General features: G+C 41.0%; 1 protein-coding gene across 1 annotated transcript; it reads left to right on the top strand.

The window, feature by feature from the left end:
- The first annotated feature begins 11425 nt into the window (after positions 1-11425).
- On the top strand, positions 11426-13871 carry Pate1 (prostate and testis expressed 1). The gene is made up of 5 exons (XM_021208113.1): positions 11426-11477; positions 11771-11806; positions 12424-12456; positions 12717-12839; positions 13727-13871. Exons 1-5 carry the CDS (start codon positions 11426-11428, stop codon positions 13858-13860), a joined length of 378 nt encoding a protein of 125 aa, XP_021063772.1. The 3' UTR covers positions 13861-13871.
- The last annotated feature ends 3174 nt before the right edge of the window (positions 13872-17045 follow it).

Below are 17045 nucleotides of genomic sequence, written 5' to 3'. Positions count from 1 at the left end.
CAATAGAGGAATGGATACAGAAACTATGGTACATTTACACAATGGAGTACTACTCAGCTATTAAAAACAATGAATTTATGAAATTCTTGGGCAAATGGATGTATCTGGAGGATATCATCCTTAGTGAGGTAACCCAATCACAAAAGAAGTCACTAGACATGCACTCACTGATAAGTGGATATTAGCCCAGAAACTTAGAATACCCAAGATACATTATGCAAGACACAAGAAAACCAAGAAGGATGACCATCGTGTGGATACTTCATTCCTCCTTAGAATAAATACTCATGAAAGGATATAGGTACAGAGACAAAATTTAGAAATAAGATGAAAGGATGGACTATCCAGAGACTACCCCAACTGGGAATCCATCCCATCATCAGCCACCAAACCCAGATACTAATGCACATGCCAGCAAGATTCTGCTGAAGGTACCCTGATATTTCGGCCTATTGTGAGGCTATGCCAGTGCTGGGCAAACACTGAAGTGGATGCTCACAGCCAGCTATTGGATGGAACACAGGGTCCCCAATGGAGGAGCTAGAGAAAGTGCCCAAGGAGCTGAAGGGGGATGCAACCCTGTGGGTGCAACAACAATATGAACTAACCAGTACCCCCTGAGCTTGTGTCTCTAGCTGCATATGTAGCAGAAGATGGCCTAATTGGCCATCACTGGGAAGAGAGGCCCCTTGGTCTTGCAAACTTTATATGACCCAGCACAAGGGAAGGCCTGGGCCAAGTAGTGGGAGTGGGTGGTTAGGGGAGCAGGGGTGAAGGGGGGTATAAGGAACTTTCGGGGTAGCATTTGAAATGTAAATAAAGAAAATAATAATAAAAAAAGAAAAAAAGAAAGTTTTCAGAAGAAGAAAAACTGGCTAAGAAAATGGTCATTATTCCTAGTAATTAAAATAATTTTGAGATTTCATCTTATCTGTCAGAATGACAATATCAACAGAAGAACCACCATTAAGTGCTGTCCTGGATTTGGAGAAGAGCAAATCTCATTCACGTTGGTGGGATTCCATAGTGATGCAGTCACTCTGGAACTCAGTGTGGAGAACTCTCAGAAAACTAACAATAAATCTACCATGTGACACAACTATTCCACTCCTTCACATGTGTCCAAAGCATTCAACATCTTACTCCAAAGATACTTGCTCAGTCGTGTTCATTGCCACTCTATTTACAATACCTCTTCAAACAATGAATACATAATGAAAATGTGTTATATAGACACTATGGAATACTATCCAGCTGTAAAGAAAAATGAAAACATGAAGTTTGCGTGTAAATAGATGGAACTCCGAAAGATCATAGCAAGTTCAGTAACCCATACACAGAAAGGCAAATGTTGCATGTTCTCTCTTATCTGAGGCTCCTAACTCCAAATCTTCAGATATGAGAACATAATATACTAGAGGAACCACAGAAACCAGGAAAATAAAAGGGGACCAATGCTGGAGGTGTACTAAAGCAGCATAACCCCTAACTACACTCAAAATATCTGTCCTTATGCCCACAGATAAATGAAGTCCTCACCCCTCATCAAGAAAACTTCCCTTTGCCACAGAAACAATTAATCAAAGTGCTCAGCTCCAATTAATGTATCTATCTACAAACAACTCCTACATCTAAGGCTCAGCAATCCTCGCAGAAGAGGCAAAAACAAGACTTAAGGGCCAGAGGGTCAATAGTTTTCTGTGAAACTGTCTCCTAGAAATGTCTGAAGCTCCGCACATAAATTCTCACCAACCTGACTGCCTCAGTATGAGCTGAACAAGAGCAACAGCAATAGACATGCTAATGCGAATATGGGTGAGGGAAAGGCCAGGAGGCCTCCATCCTACAAAGACCTTCAGACATCTAGGGAATGTTGAAAGTAAGTGGGACACACACACACACACACACACACACACACACACACTCCTAAATATATGTTCAGTCTGCTTAATGTTACTTGCATATATGTTTTCAGAGCTGACCATTTGGTGTTGGATAATTCATTGGCATTATCCTCCCTCAGAAGGCTGTTTCTGCCACATACTGTCAGGTATCCAAACTACATCTAAACCAAGCTCACATTAAAAAGCCTTAGTGGTGACACTCAGTGACAAGAATTGGGACTGAAAACAGAATTGCAAACAGGTTTAAAAAAAAAATAGGACAGTCCCCCAAGGAGCTGAAGGGGTCTGCAACCCTATAGGTGGAACAACAATATGAACTAACCAGTACCCCCTGAGCTTGTGTCTCTAGCTGCATATGTAGCAGAAGATGGTCTAGTCGGCCATCATTGGGAAGAGAGGCCCCTTGGTCTTGCAAACTTTATATGCCCCAGTACAGGGAAACACCATGGCCAAGAAGGGGGAGTGGGTGGGTAGGGGAGCAGGGGGGGAGGGTATAGGGGACTTTGGGGATAGCATTTGAAATGTAAATGAAGTAAATATCTAATAAAAATTGAAAAAATAGGACAGTCAATAACTAAATTTACAACAAAAAATATAAAAGATCCTTCCATTATACTTACAATGTATACTTCAATATTACAAAAATTTTAGAACTATAGAAACTTAGGTATGTGGTGGCAGCCAATCCAAGTGTAACAGAAATAAGGCTAGCCAGAAGAGAGGTTTTGGAGATGCATTCTAGACTGTTCTATGGGATGGAAAGAGAAATATATGTTACAAGAAACTCACTGTCTAGGACTGGAACCACAGCATGGTGATGGGGAATTCAGTTAGCATGCAGAGCTTGAGATAACCTTAGCACTGAGCAAACTAGTTTTACTTTTAGGTAGTGCATCTGAGCGTAACATTTGCTTGAATACTTTCTTAGCCTGGGAGGAAAGGGTATATCATCTCCTAACCTTGGACTTTCACTGTTTGAATGCATTCTTTAGTCTTTGGAGGGACAAAGATGTTTTCATTTTCTTTAATTTGGCTCTATTTCCTGAATGTGCTCAAGGTTTCCTTCTCAATCTCTAACCACCAGTGAATGCTGAGGAGGAGACTTCTAGTGCTGCTCATTTGAATGTACCTGTTCCCTCTTCTCGCTTGGTTAAGCAGATTGCCTTTCATCTACTGCCCATCTGGATTTTATCATAAAAATGTCCTCAAGACATTCGAGGCCCCAAGAAGCGGATGTTCTCGTCCTAACAGTATGTGCTACATCTCAGGCTGTACCTGAACAATGTCCTGAGGATCTAGGAAGAAATCTTACCCAAGCTGAACAAATTCGCTAGGGGGTAACAGAAATAAGAAAGTCAACAAGATCCAATATAAGTGGAAGATAGATTACAGTTGTTGGTCAGGAATTCAATCACATGGCTGCATCTGTTTTCCACAATCCTAGACCTTTAATAAAATGTCAAAAATAGAATATTTACAAAGCCAGGTTTATTTTTAAATTTCAAAAGAACTTCAAAACATTGAAAAATAGTTTCTGTGCGCCTATCATGTGGCTTTCCCAATAGTGCTATCTTCAATCACCATGATGATTTTTCTAAAACAGGAAACAGATAGACAAGAATATTAACTGTAACTTGAGTTTTGTCAGTTTTGACATGTGCTTATTTTAGCATCTACTACTATGAAATTTTATCATTTACATAATTTGTATAAAATCCTCCAAAAGCAAGGCAAATGCTACTCATCATTGCCAAGGTCTGTGGTGTAGCAGTCTGGCTTTCCACCCAACTCCAGAGCACTAGTGTGTTTGCCAGTCATACAGTTTTGCAGTTCTGAGAATGTGCCACAGGAAGAATCATACACTGCACAATCGTTTCAAATTTCACCTTTCATTCTGAAAACTACCCTTATTGAATTTATCAGTTGTTCATTCGCTTTTACTACTGAATAATCTTCCATTATATCATCATTCATTTACCTATTCACCATTTGAGAAAAATTAATGTTCTTTCCGATTTAGAGTTGTTACAGGTAAAGTTTCTATGAGCATTTATTGTAGAATTTTGCATAAGTAAGTTTGTTTTCTTCCTTCCTCTAGGATGAAAATATTGCATGGAGTTAAAGAAGCTAGACACAAAAAGAATATTATTCTCTTCATATAAAAAACTATACCTTGCCAGCCAAACCTCTTCAGTAGTAGAGCAATAGTTACATGGAACATAGATATTCATCTGTAGTGTGTAGATCCACAGAGTTTGGCCTGAGGCCAAAGGGCCTGTTGGTACAGGGTCAATCCTACATCTGGGGCCAGCCTTGATCTGGGATACATGAACACTGACCTGATCCCAGTACTGACAGAGTCATCCTGATCCTGAAGATGGAAAGTTTAGACCTGGAGTTTGAGCTATAAGGCTTGCTTAATTCAAGGATTTGGGGGGCCATATTCTCAGTCCACCTCCCTGTCCTGAGGAGATTCATATTTGTTACCTCTTTCCTCTCTTCTATCCTTTCTCCTCTCTCCTTTCCCCTCTCTGATCTTCCCTCTCCAGTCTCTTCCCACACCCTCTTTACCTCCATCTATGTCATATTTTATGTTTGTGAAGAAAGTGAGGCTGGTAATGTGAAGTTGACCTCCATGCCCTTTGCAATGTACCCATCCTTATTTATTTCTGTGCTACACCCCACTACTTTAATGTCCTACCTCAAATCCTTCCCTCCTTGGATAATATGCTTTGTGTGGCTGTTCATGGAAGTTTGTGTGAAGGATGAGCCATAGTAGAGCCTGTTCTGTCATCTTGATGATGTCCTTGACATTTGTAGTTTTAAACATTTTTCTAATGTTTTTATTTATGGTTTGAGAATTTCATACAATATATTTTGATCATATTCTTGTCCTTCCCCAAGCTTCTTCCAGATCATTCCTGAACTCCCTACCAGCTTCATGGTTGTATAAACCCTTGATCCTTGAGGGGGAAGACTGTGGTATAGACATATTATTTATGGCAGAGCATTTCAAAAGCTCTTATTCTCTGCATTCTGTCCAATTGTGGGATTTTTAAAGAAACAAAATTAGAGGCAGTTTATTAAGAGAGGAATACTCCAAGAATGTAGTGGGCTAGTGAGCTGAGGAAAGAGTATGTGCTCTAGTGCCCTGTCCCACAAACCTCATGACCTTTTACAGGACATTCATTTATTTCTGTTATAGGTGCTATGCTTATGATAACCATGTATTCTATTTATGCAATCACTCTATTAATAAGACAGATTTCATACATGAGTTTTATACCATGAATTAACAGGTAATAAACCTCTTATCAAGATATATAACTTTTTGACTGCAATCAAGTTTGTGAATATTTTGATAGTATTTACAGCTATATTGACTAATATTAAAATTTGGGTTTTGCCACAGACTGGACTCAGTCGATCCCTCAACCTGCAGGAGAATCAGGGTTTCTGATACCGGTACACAGGTGGGCAAGGAGTCGGCAAAAATGACAAACAGACGCTAATACAAGAGAGTGCTGAATATGAGTATAATTTCTCAAAGCAAGCATCAGACTTATAATACAGAAGAAAACAAGGAAGTTAGGTGACACATCAGCCAAGGTAAATTGTGATTACCCAATGCTTAATGACTCTTTACATAAAACAAAAGAATGCATACATAAAGACTGCAGGTACCAGGTGATGTAACAACTGAGACAAAGTCAGCCCTATTTAAGGTCAGCTCACTCTTAGAAGCCAGGTGTGAGGTCTTTGCACCACAGGGGCAAGAGCTTTCATGCCCAAGACATAGTTCTAATTCTAATGTATTGTTTAACCCACCACCAGCCAGCTCTTAGTAAATATCTAACTATGCTATTATTCTGAGCTTGTGAAAGTATGTACTAAGGAGGGTCCACACTTGCTAACATTCCTGTGAACAACACAATACTCTAGTTCCTTCTTAAACCACAGCCCAATCTTTTTCCTAAACCATTGTAAATTCCTGTATATGGGAATGACTCAACTGTACTTGAAATGTTTGTGGGGGATCTTCATTATCAGAGAAGCCCACCAAACGTTCTTCTATTAAGTAATGTAGTCTGCCATATATGACTATAAAAAGAATACTACACTTACTTTGTTAAGCTTACCCTGAAATTTCTAGCTCTATTTAGTAGATTGTAATGCCTGATTTCTTTCACTATCTCTCTTTCAATACTAGAGGCAATTCACCCAAATAAGTAACATTCTTACTAAATTCCAAGCCCAGGGTTGGCTCAGGGACTGCCTAGGATATTGGGTCACTGGTGAGGGCCAGGAAACAATGTTCAACCTAACTAGCTATTTGTCAAATCATTCCTTGGGGGTACCTATAATAAAACAATACTGAAAGAAAGTACTCTAAACCCTTCACCAACTGTCGCAAGGATGTATCTGGTTATGTGACACAAAAGACTCTCCAGGAGACAAGTTTCCTTGAAGCTTTTTGCCTCAGGACTGGGGTCAAGCTTTTGGATTTGTCACACAGACTTCACTGGAGTGGGTGTGGCATTTCCCCCCTTTTTATTTTTTAGATGAAGTTCCAGAATGTCCTACCTCATCATGGCTAGGGATCCCAGAAGAACTCTAAAGATAAGTGGAAACACAACAATTACTAATAAAATAATGCCAATAACAACCCAATCGAAGGGTTCAACATGTAATTCAATGAACTCAGATTATTGTTTAAATCACTGGTCAATTCATCAATGTTCCAAGTATCCAAATGACTTCTGTTAATATCTGAAATTTCTGTCTTCAATTGCTCCATATCATGTGAAATATTTTTTGATTTCTTTCTTTTTTATTAGATATTTTCTTTATTTACATTTCAAATGTTATCCCCCTTCCTAATTTCCCCTCTAAAAATCCCCTATCCCCTCCCCCCTCCCCCTGCTCCCCAACCTACCCACTCCCATTCCTGGTCCTGACATTCCCCTATACTGGGGCATCGAGCCTTCACAGGACCAAGGGCATCTCCTCCCATAATGACCAACTAGGCCATCCTCTGCTACATATATAGCTAGAGTCACAAGTTTCACCATGTGTTTTCTTTGATTGGTGGTATAGTTCCAAGGAGATCTGGGGGTACTTGTTAGTTCATATTGATGTTCCTTCTATGGGACTTCAGTCCCCTTCAGCTCTCTGGGTATTTCTCTGGCTCCTTCATTGGGGACCTTGTGCTCTATCCAACGGATGACTGTGAGCATCTACTTCTGTACAGAAGTATTTGCCAGGCATTGGCAGAGCCTCACAGAAGACAGCTATATCAGGCTCCTGTCAGCAGGCTATCCTTGGCATCTGCCTAGTGTCTGGGTTTTGTGGTTGTTTATGGGGTGGATCCCCAAGTGGGGCAGTCTCTGGATGTTCATTCCTTCAGGCTCTGCTCCAAACTTTGTCTTTGTAACTCCTTCCATAGGTATTTTGTTCCCCATTCCACACTTTGGTCTTCCTTCTTCTTGAGTTTCATGTATTTTGCAAATTGTATCTTGGGTATTCTAAGTTTCTGGGCTAATATCCACTTATCAAGTGAAGACTGTTATCTACAATATTGGATTTACTTCATCAGGTTACCTAATTTGTTTGTATATCTCTGTTGAAAGCATTCCTTTATATTCTTTTTCTGCTTTTGCGAGGTCAGAAACAATATGCTCTCTTTCATTCTCACATTTAGAAAATGTACATTTCTCTCCCTCTCTCTGTCTTCATGAGCTGTACTACAAGTCTTTGAACATTTGATTTATTCAAAGAACCAATGCTTGCTTTCATTGGCTTCTCAAGTTTGTTCATTTGTTTTTAATGATGGGTGCATATATGGGGGATGAAAATATTATGCTTTTAAAGGACAGAAGAGTTGGGAGGATGTGAGCCTCCCAACCAGGGCTCTGGGAACTGAACTCAGGTCCTCTGTATGAACAGTGTGTACATTTAACCAGTCAGTCATTCCTTCTGCCCCCAATTGTTTTCCTATTTAATGTTTTGTTTATCAAAATAAGATCTCAGTTCAAATCTCTATTTTTATTTTGGTTTTTGAGGGGAGGGACTGGGTTTCAGTTGTTTGGTTTTTTTACTTCATAAGGCAGAACATAGGTTATTTATATAATATATTTCTTCTTTGATTAAAAACCTAAAACTAAAGACAAAAAGACACTAGAAATATTCTAATAAAGAATGTTAGTATGAACACAGAAAGTATGAAAAGGAAACAAATAGAAATTCACAAGATAAATGATGTGCAAGGGTATCTAGGTGTGGCCTCTCCTTTCTATTGAATTTACCATGGAAAACAGTGGAGGAGTCCCTTGTTTCTCCTTACTTAGCTAATTTAGAAATTGTTCTCATGTGGCAGCCAAGTTTATTGACATTCTCTATTGAAAATCCAAATAATTTCATTTAATCTCTGTTATCATGAGGACAATAAACAGATTATTGGTGATTTTTCATCTTTGGAATGCAGACCTACCTCCTTAGCTACCTCACTGTCATTAGCATCTTCCCTAATCCTCAGTGCAATGGGAGCACACTATGGGTGTGTGGAGATGATGGCAATTCTGGGGCTCTGACAGAAAAGCACTAGCTAGTCTCATGACAGAAGAAAGTGCATGTGAATGTTCTTCAAAGACACTTGTGTGCCCTTTCTAGGATCAGTACATATAGTTTAGATACTCCTTGTATCCCATATCTTTCAAGGATGTAGAGACCTAGTTTCTTTGAGTTCTTGTCACTCAGTGCTGTGTTCTTCACTTACCTGAGGCAATGAGATAAGCTGTTCTTATCTGACCACTGATGCTTCATGTCCTGATGAAGAAGACGTTGTTCTTTCCACATTGGATCATTAGTAGGCGTCCTATGGGCACTGGGTAGAGTGCAGGAAGCTGAGGCTTTGCACTGGGACAACTGGGCTTTTTCTCTTGTTTATTTGCCATATGACTCAGGCTGTCTGTCCACANGAGATCTCATCNATCCNGCTCTGTCACTCACNACCANCCTCACTGACCTNCTCAACANNNTCTCANTGTNAAANCATNCTCANNACCAATGGNACTATGTGTATATTCTGGGAATTGAATTCAGATCACCAGGCTTGGTGGCAAATGTCTTTACTCACTGACCTTTGTCATGGCCACTTACATTTTCTTAGATTCATCTACTACCCCTCTTTTGTTTGTTTTTGTTTTTCAGAATAATATTTTTTACTGATTCTTTGGGAATTTGACATTACACCCTTTCACTCACTCACCAGTCATTCTATGTCTGCTCCCTCCCTGCTCTTGTGACCTCTCCACAAACAGGCAAACAAAATCAAAACAAAACAAGTCCAGTTTGTGATTATATATATATATGCACCGGAGCATGGTCACTCACCACCAGGTTCACTGACCTACTCAATATGGTTTCAATGTGAAAACATTCCCACCACCAATGAAACTAAGTTCTTTGTATACCTTATGAAGAATAATTTTTTATTGCGTGTCTGTGTATGTTCACAAGGTGCATGTGTATGCGTGTCTGTGTGTACATGCGCCATGTGTATTCTGAGGATTAAATGCAGATTATTAAGTTTGACAGCAAGCACCTTATCCACTGAGCCATCTCAGCAATCCTCTGGATCCATCTTTTACATATGCATGGGATTCCGAAACAGATGGGCACATTTGTTTCTTTCCATAGTGTGAGGATTTATTGGAAAACAATACCATTTAGATGTTACATCAGTTTCAATGATTTTAGTTAACCAAGTACTCCTGATTTCAGTTGGCTATTGTCAATCACGTTTTTAGGCTATTATTAATCATTAACATTAACTAACACCTAGTTCGGATCTCTATTCACTTTGCTACAGAATGTATTTTGCCCGATTACAATGCATTTCCTTCCCATGTCTAACTCTCTCCCAGGTGCTTTTGCTTAAGCCGTGGTGCAGCCCTCTCACTGGCTTTATACAATGACAATGGTGGGAGCTACAATTTCATTTCCCCTTGCTGGGAGAAAAAACAGAAGACTAAAGTGAGGAATTATACATAGCTCCTTGAATCTTCAGGTTATACACTGTTCATAAGAGATACACTCAGACACCTCCCTACCACATCTAGCCTGGTGTCTAGGAAAGCTTATCTCTCTGCTAATGAAGCCTCAATCTGAACCATCAAAAAGGAAAAACGTTTTCCTCTTCTACTTTAGTGTCTTCCTTCTTCCATGACTCCTGACCTCTTTCCTACATTTTCTAACTCCAGGGTTGACTCCCTTTGTGATTTCTTTATTGTTTCTAGTTCCATTTTTAGATGCTTTTGTTCCTTTCCTTTGCCTGTTTGATTGTGTTTTCCCATAACTCTTTAAGGGATTTTTGTGTTTCTTTTTTAAGGGCTTCTAGCTGTTTACCTGTGTTCTCCTATATTTCTTTAAGAGAGTTATTTATGTTCTTCTTAATATCCTCTATCATCATCATGAGAAGTGATTTTATATCTGAATTTTGTTTTCTTGGTGTGTTGGGGTATTCAGGACTATCTTTGGTGGGAGAACTGGGTTCTGATGATGCCAAGTAACCTTGGTTTCTGTTGCTTATGTTCTTATACTTGCCTCCAGCCATCTGGTTATCTCTAGTGCTACCTGCCCTGGATGTCTGACTGGAGCCTGTCCTTCCTGTGATCCTGGTTGTGTCAGAACCTCCTTCAAGTCAAGCTGTTTCTGTGATCCCGTGATTCTGTAGTCGTGATCCTGATATCCTGGGTGTGTCTGAGCTGCTGGGAATCAAGCTGCCTTTGGGACCTTGAGATCCTGGTGTGACCAAGCACCTGGGATCCTGGGATCCTCTGATCCCGGGTGTGTTAGAGTACCTGGGAGTGGAGCTGCCTCTGGGTGTTGTGGGGCTGGCTGTGGAGTTTGTCCCCAAGGTCTGCTCAGTGCACCAGCCCAGACAGACCAGAAGGAACCTGTGCCACTGCTCTGGCAGAGTTCCTGCATGCCTGGGTCCAACTGGTCCCAGTTACTCCCAGTGTTGGGGACAGATGTTGTGTCCTCCTCACCTGATTCTCTGATCCTGGGCATGTTAGAGTGCCTGGGAGTGGAGCTGCCTCTGGATGTTGTGGGGCTGCATTCTAATTCTTTGTTCTTGTATATTCTCTCAGTTTTTACAGGTGTGTGTGTGTGTGTGTGTGTGTGTGTGTGTGTGTGTGTGTGTTGATGTAGGTCACTCTGGTTCCTGCTGATCTATTCTGTGTCCTTTCATAGAGAGATATAATGACAGGATTACAGAACTGGATATCAGAAATCCTGAGAGACATGCTGGAAGAAGTCAAGCCCAGGACTCTCCTAGTCAGTCTCTCTTGCATCAAGTTACAAAGAAGACATTAGAGTCACTGGTTTTCCTTGTATCAAGGTATGCCTTTTAATGTCTTCTCAGTGTCCCACCCCTAACTTCTATTGAAGAAACCTAGCCTTGCCACTGTATAAATAGTGGGACTTCCTGTCCTAACCTGAACCTTTCTGCCTCCAAAATGTGCAAGTCCCACTTACTGAGATGCCTCATCTTTCTGTACTATTTGAAGGGTGAGTCATGACAATCACCAGTTGGTGAACTGTGTCCAGGATCCAGGAGAGTGTAAGAACACCCATGGTAAAGGCCAGTCTTGGCAGCCCAGCAGAAAAAGCAGCTCCTGTGTGTCATTCTTACCATCCACACACTATCAGGTCACTGGGACGATAACCAAAGCCCTCTTGCTCAACGGAGGAAGTAGATGGTTTGCCAACAGATTGACTGATTCCTAGAAGCTGTGAAGTGGGGGTTAGCAAATAATATTCCACAGAGAGTATGAATTTCACCTTTTTTGTTTTTTCAACAGTTTTCTCTGGGTCGCTTCCAGGTGATGCTAACAAACGTGAGTAGAAACAGATGTGAGAAATGAGTATGAAGATGGGAGAATTGAGGCTGAGCGGAGTTTGGTGGGCACTGGCAGCTAAAAGTAGCCCACAAATAGACAGAACTCCCACAACAAGCAGTCTCTTCTGGCAGGATTCAGCCACAATGGTAGCTGCCTTTAGGGTTAACAAAGAATTAGAGCAGAAACCGATCATCCTGGGGACAAGAACAAGGGGACCAGAGAAGTGGAATGTGGGGCTCACAGAAACCAGATAGCCAAATCTAAGGGAGCAACCTCCTGAACTGCAGAGGTCCATTTTCACTGTCCACTCACAGCTGAGACCATCATGGAGGAAGAAGATGAAATTAACAACCATGTGTTTCTGTTCCTTTCCTTCTGGTCTATGCTTCATCCCTTAGGGGTGGGAAGAAGAATCTCAGAAGCTCTAAAGAGATGGAAAGGATAAAGGAAAAAAGTGGGACATGGCAGCATAAGCATCTATAGGGTGATTTTTTTTAAAAGCCTCAAAAAACTCCAAGATGGAAGGCAAAAATGAGCCTTGAGGAAAGAGGGGTACCAAGGGAGGGTAAATCTTAGGCTGAACTACAGGCTTGTTCTTTCTCTCACCTGAACAGCTGGTAAAGTACTGGTTTATGAAAATAACAATGGTAAGTACAAAAACCCTAGCCTGACCATCTTGGCACTATGTTTCTCTTTTCCTTGTGTATTTCCCTTTCTATCCCTGCCCATCTTCTAAGCTGAGGTCTCTGAGACCATAAACTCCTGCCAACCTTTTGGTTTTATTCATTCTAGTGCTCTGATAGGTATTGGGGTGGGGGACACTCCCAGCTATAAGCAGGCTTTACTCTTGAAGTGGCGAATGGGCTCTTTCTCAGTAATATTCTCCTCTCTCATGTCTCTCTTTAAGTTGTGGAAATTGTGCAGTGTAGAATGTGCCACCTCAAGTTCCCTGGAGAAAATTGCACCAGAGGAAGAGGAATATGTACTGCAACAGCAGAAGAGGCCTGTATGGCTGGGAAAATCTTCAAAAGTGAGTGGTGGGATAAAGAAGCAAAGACAGGGAAGAAAAAGCAGGACATGTGGGCCTTGCAGGGGGGCTTCCTGGTTACTGTAGACAGCCTCACTTGTAAAATAGCTGGTAGTACCCATGATGCAACATGGTAAAGAAAACAATGGTGGTGGATGCTGAAGCAGGTGTGATATTCAAGGCAACAGTAAGAATCCTGGAGAAAACAGGGGTGGGAGTGGGGTCAAATGCAGAAAAGATGGAGATAATATTCACTCTCTGGAGACCAGCTAGTTGGTAATGAAAGCCAATCTCTGTGTATCTGCCCAAGGTTTTGCATGAATGGCTCTAGGCTATGAAAACAGAGGGGCCAGTATCAGGAATATGTGCTAGTTACATCTCCTTATGAATAAGATTACATGCCATTTCTCTAGTTTCCTACCTTCCGTGTGATCCAAGCATTGAGATTTTACAGTAGAAACTCTCTCACAGTGGTAATCCTTGGTGCACTTAAGCCTCTCATGATGACCTTTATACCTCCAGTAGGACCTTAAAACTATCCCATTTCTTTTTTTTTTTTAGATTTATTTATTTTTATATGTAAGTACACTGTAGCTGTCTTCAGACACCCCAGAAGAGGGGGTCAGATCTCATTACAGAGGGTTGTGAGCCACCATGTGGTTGCTGGGAATTGAACTCAGGACCTTTGGAAGAGCAGTCAGTGCTCTTAACCGCTGAGCCATCTCTCCAGCCCTTCATTTCTTTTCTTTTGGGTAGTCTCCAACTTCCAATGGTTTCCAACCCTTCACATCTGAATAATGGTGATTTTTTTAGATGCTAATGTGGGTTGGGGAGAAGTGATTTGCAGAATCCTCTTCTGGGCTTGCTGATCTGTTCCTCTTCTTCTGCAGGGGATGGTACCATATGGTTAAACTTCATGGGCTGCTTAAAGAACTGTGCTAATGTGAAAAAAATAAAATGGGGTCCCTATCTGGTGGACTTCAGATGCTGCCGGGGCCAAGACATGTGCAATGAAAAGTTTTAAATGTTTCTATCCATGCTCCAACATGTGAGTGATGGGATGGCCTCTCCACAATGACCTCCTGAGGACAACCCTGCAGAAAAGGACTGCAAACACATGGCTCTGCCTTCTACATGTCAGAGGGAAAGCACCCTTTTTCTAAAGTCCCTTCCTGTGACAAAACCAATAAAAAGTGAATAAATAAAACTTTTTTTTACCAATATCAGCACATGCTTGGGTTATTGGTAAACCTAGTAGAGCAAGGTTTAACATTGGATGACAAGGTACTAAGGACAAGAGAAATAATTAAAATTCAAAAAATATCTCCTTCCTTTCCCTTCTATTCTGTGGCAGAATTTTTTTATTACCATGTAGTAATTATACATAATGATCAGATTTGCTTTAATGTTTCCACATATGCACAGAATGTATTCTGATCATATTCATCTGCTCTCTGGTCTTCAACTCCACTGATCACCTTCTCAACTACCCTCATCTCACTTTCATGTCGTGTGTGTGTGTGTGTGTGTGTGTGTGTGTGTGTGTGTGTGTGTGTGTAGCTCAATGAGTTTAATCAGAGTTGCTTAGAGGAGCATCTCTGAAAGGTTATTTACAGGTATGAAGAAATGTCTCTCCTTTCCCCATCAAACACTAATCTTATGACTCCTCTAGGAAGGGTAGGTCCTCATGAGCCCCTCCCCAGATAAGTACAACTGCCATGAAATCAAGAATTCATTAGTCAGATTATTCCCAGAAAACAGCACTTCCCAGCACTCCACCCCTACCATGAGCCCTTCCAGTCTTCCTGTACTCTCTTCTGCGATGTTCCCTGAGCCTTGGAAGTGGTGATACAGATATTCTCCTCATGGCTTTCTTGTGACAAGTTATGGGTCTCTGAAGCTACTACTCACCACTGCCAGAAGCTTTTCTGACAAAAGCAGGCAGCAGCACCCATTTATAGAGACAAAGTTATTTTGAAGGCAAACTGACAGGTCCATTTACCACGTCCATCATGTCCATTTACCAGACCAGCGGTTGTAGCTTTCTCACTAAAGCCTATAGCCAGTGTAGCTAAACATTTATTAATTCTTTACCTTGTTTTTCTCCCTGCTTCTTATTCCACCTCAACTAAAGGGTGTACCACTGACATCCTGAAAAGAGATGTGTATGTTGAAAAAGGAAATGGGTAATTGGGATTTTCTTCTTTGTGTTCATGGATGCTTCTGCCAGGGTGAGAACGGGTTAGGGTGTGGAAAAAACCTGTACTAGAGATACAAAGAGATAAGGATCTTCTGCCTTCTTTGGGGCTATGGACTAGAGATGTGGGATTGTGGGAGGATTCTGAGGGATTCTAGAGATTCCCAGGCACCAGTTCCCCTGGAGAACTCTTAGAGGATCCCAAGAAAAGAAGAGCTCTAAGGAGTTAAGACCAGCAAGAATGAAGCACAGCACTATGGACCCTGAGAGCTGTGGGGTCAACGAAACTCTCTGGATCTGGATAATGATATTCATGGCTAGGTGAAGCTCCCAACCACTTCCAACTCTCACACACTCAGGCTTTCCATGATGTGTAATTCTAGCATATTGTAGGGAATGGAGTAAAATGAACATGTCACAGGGATTGAGGCTGATTTCTAACACTGCTGTGGACAGACCATGGAAAGGATGGTTAAATCCTATTATGAGAACAAAAGAAGTTACATTTCTTCAATACCCATAATTGTTCTTCTCTCTCTCTCTCTCTCTCTCTCTCTCTCTCTCTCTCTCTCTCTCTCTCTCTCTCATTGCAAACTCTCCTTCAATCTGTTAAAAAAAAACATTTATTCAAATCACACCACATTCCAGGAAGTGCTGGGTACTTAGATGTGACCGTCATGATCTCTGCTCTTGTGAGGTTTAGTCTAATATGATGTTCAGACATAATGACATGAGCAATCTCTGTGTCAGAGCTGTCTGCATAAATACTTCATACCCCCCTTTCTCATTCCTTCTCACTGAACCTGAGAAACTCACCACCAGTGATTTCTGGCTATAAGTCTCTGTATTTGTTCCCATCTGCTGCAGGAGGAAGTAAGAGGTAATAATTTAACAACCAACTCAGCCACCTTACTGGAATATATATATTCACCCTTTTATATGTATTTAGACTCTGTTTAACAAGAAAAATAACTTTGTGGCTTTCTCTAATAAGGCTCATTTATCTTCCACATAAAGAATTTCTCACCCTTTGTCAGGAGACAGTTCCAAATTTATCTTATTCTTGGAATATTAACACTGGTATTCCTTTCTGTGATAATGGTACTGTGATAATGGTAAATACTCTTGAATGCACACAATTTCACTTGTCATTCAACAGCAATTATTACATGAAGCAATAAAGAGATGGAGAAGAAACATTACCTCAGAAACAACAGAAGTGTACATAGCTGTCCAGGGTTTGTTTGAATCGACAAGTGATCTCTATAATATGCATGCCTGTGTCTTGTTCGCCTGCCTCCACTCCCTGAATAGAACCTTCTGGATCTTTTATCTATCTGAAAAGGGTGATGTGAGTCTTTCTTAGAGCATTCAAGTCCTCTGAAGCTTTGCTGTTTTCAGTTCCAACATTTCATGAATGTTTTAAATAGCACTTCTAGATGCCAAGCTAAGGCATCCCCACCACAGTGGGCTGCAACAACCCACTTTCCCTATGACAGAAAAGTTTTCCCAGTCAGGAAAAAGACCTGCATTCCTGTTATTGCAGGGGCATAAGGATCCCCAATTCATCAGAGTCTACACTTTAAATCCTCGGAAACAGTTCTTGGCTAACAAATCAAAATGCTAAGAGCAAATGCTCTTAACCACTGGTTTTATTTTTTCCAGAGAGCCAGTTCTGGGGCTGGAGAGATGACTCAGAGAGCAATTGCTCTTAACCACTGGGAACCGGGATTTGGCTGCCAGTATCCATTCACACAAAGAATGACACTTTCTGAATAGGTTTTTTAACTTTTTTCAGCTACTTTATTTTTGAAGGGTGTACATGTATACACCTGCCCAGTGTTTGTGAGGACGTCAGAGAACAACATTTTGGAAGTAAGTTCTTTCTTTTTTAACAATTTTTTTATTAGATATTATCTTCATTTACATTTCAAATGCTATCCCGAAAGTCCCCTATACACTCCCCCAGCCCTGCTCCCCAACACACACTCCCGCTTCCTGGCCCTGGCATT

Source organism: Mus pahari, chromosome 10, assembly GCF_900095145.1.
Source record: "Mus pahari chromosome 10, PAHARI_EIJ_v1.1, whole genome shotgun sequence".
NCBI classification, from domain to species: Eukaryota; Metazoa; Chordata; class Mammalia; order Rodentia; family Muridae; genus Mus; species Mus pahari.
Note: the sequence above shows the minus strand (reverse complement) of the source record. Positions and strands in the feature narration are given on the sequence as shown.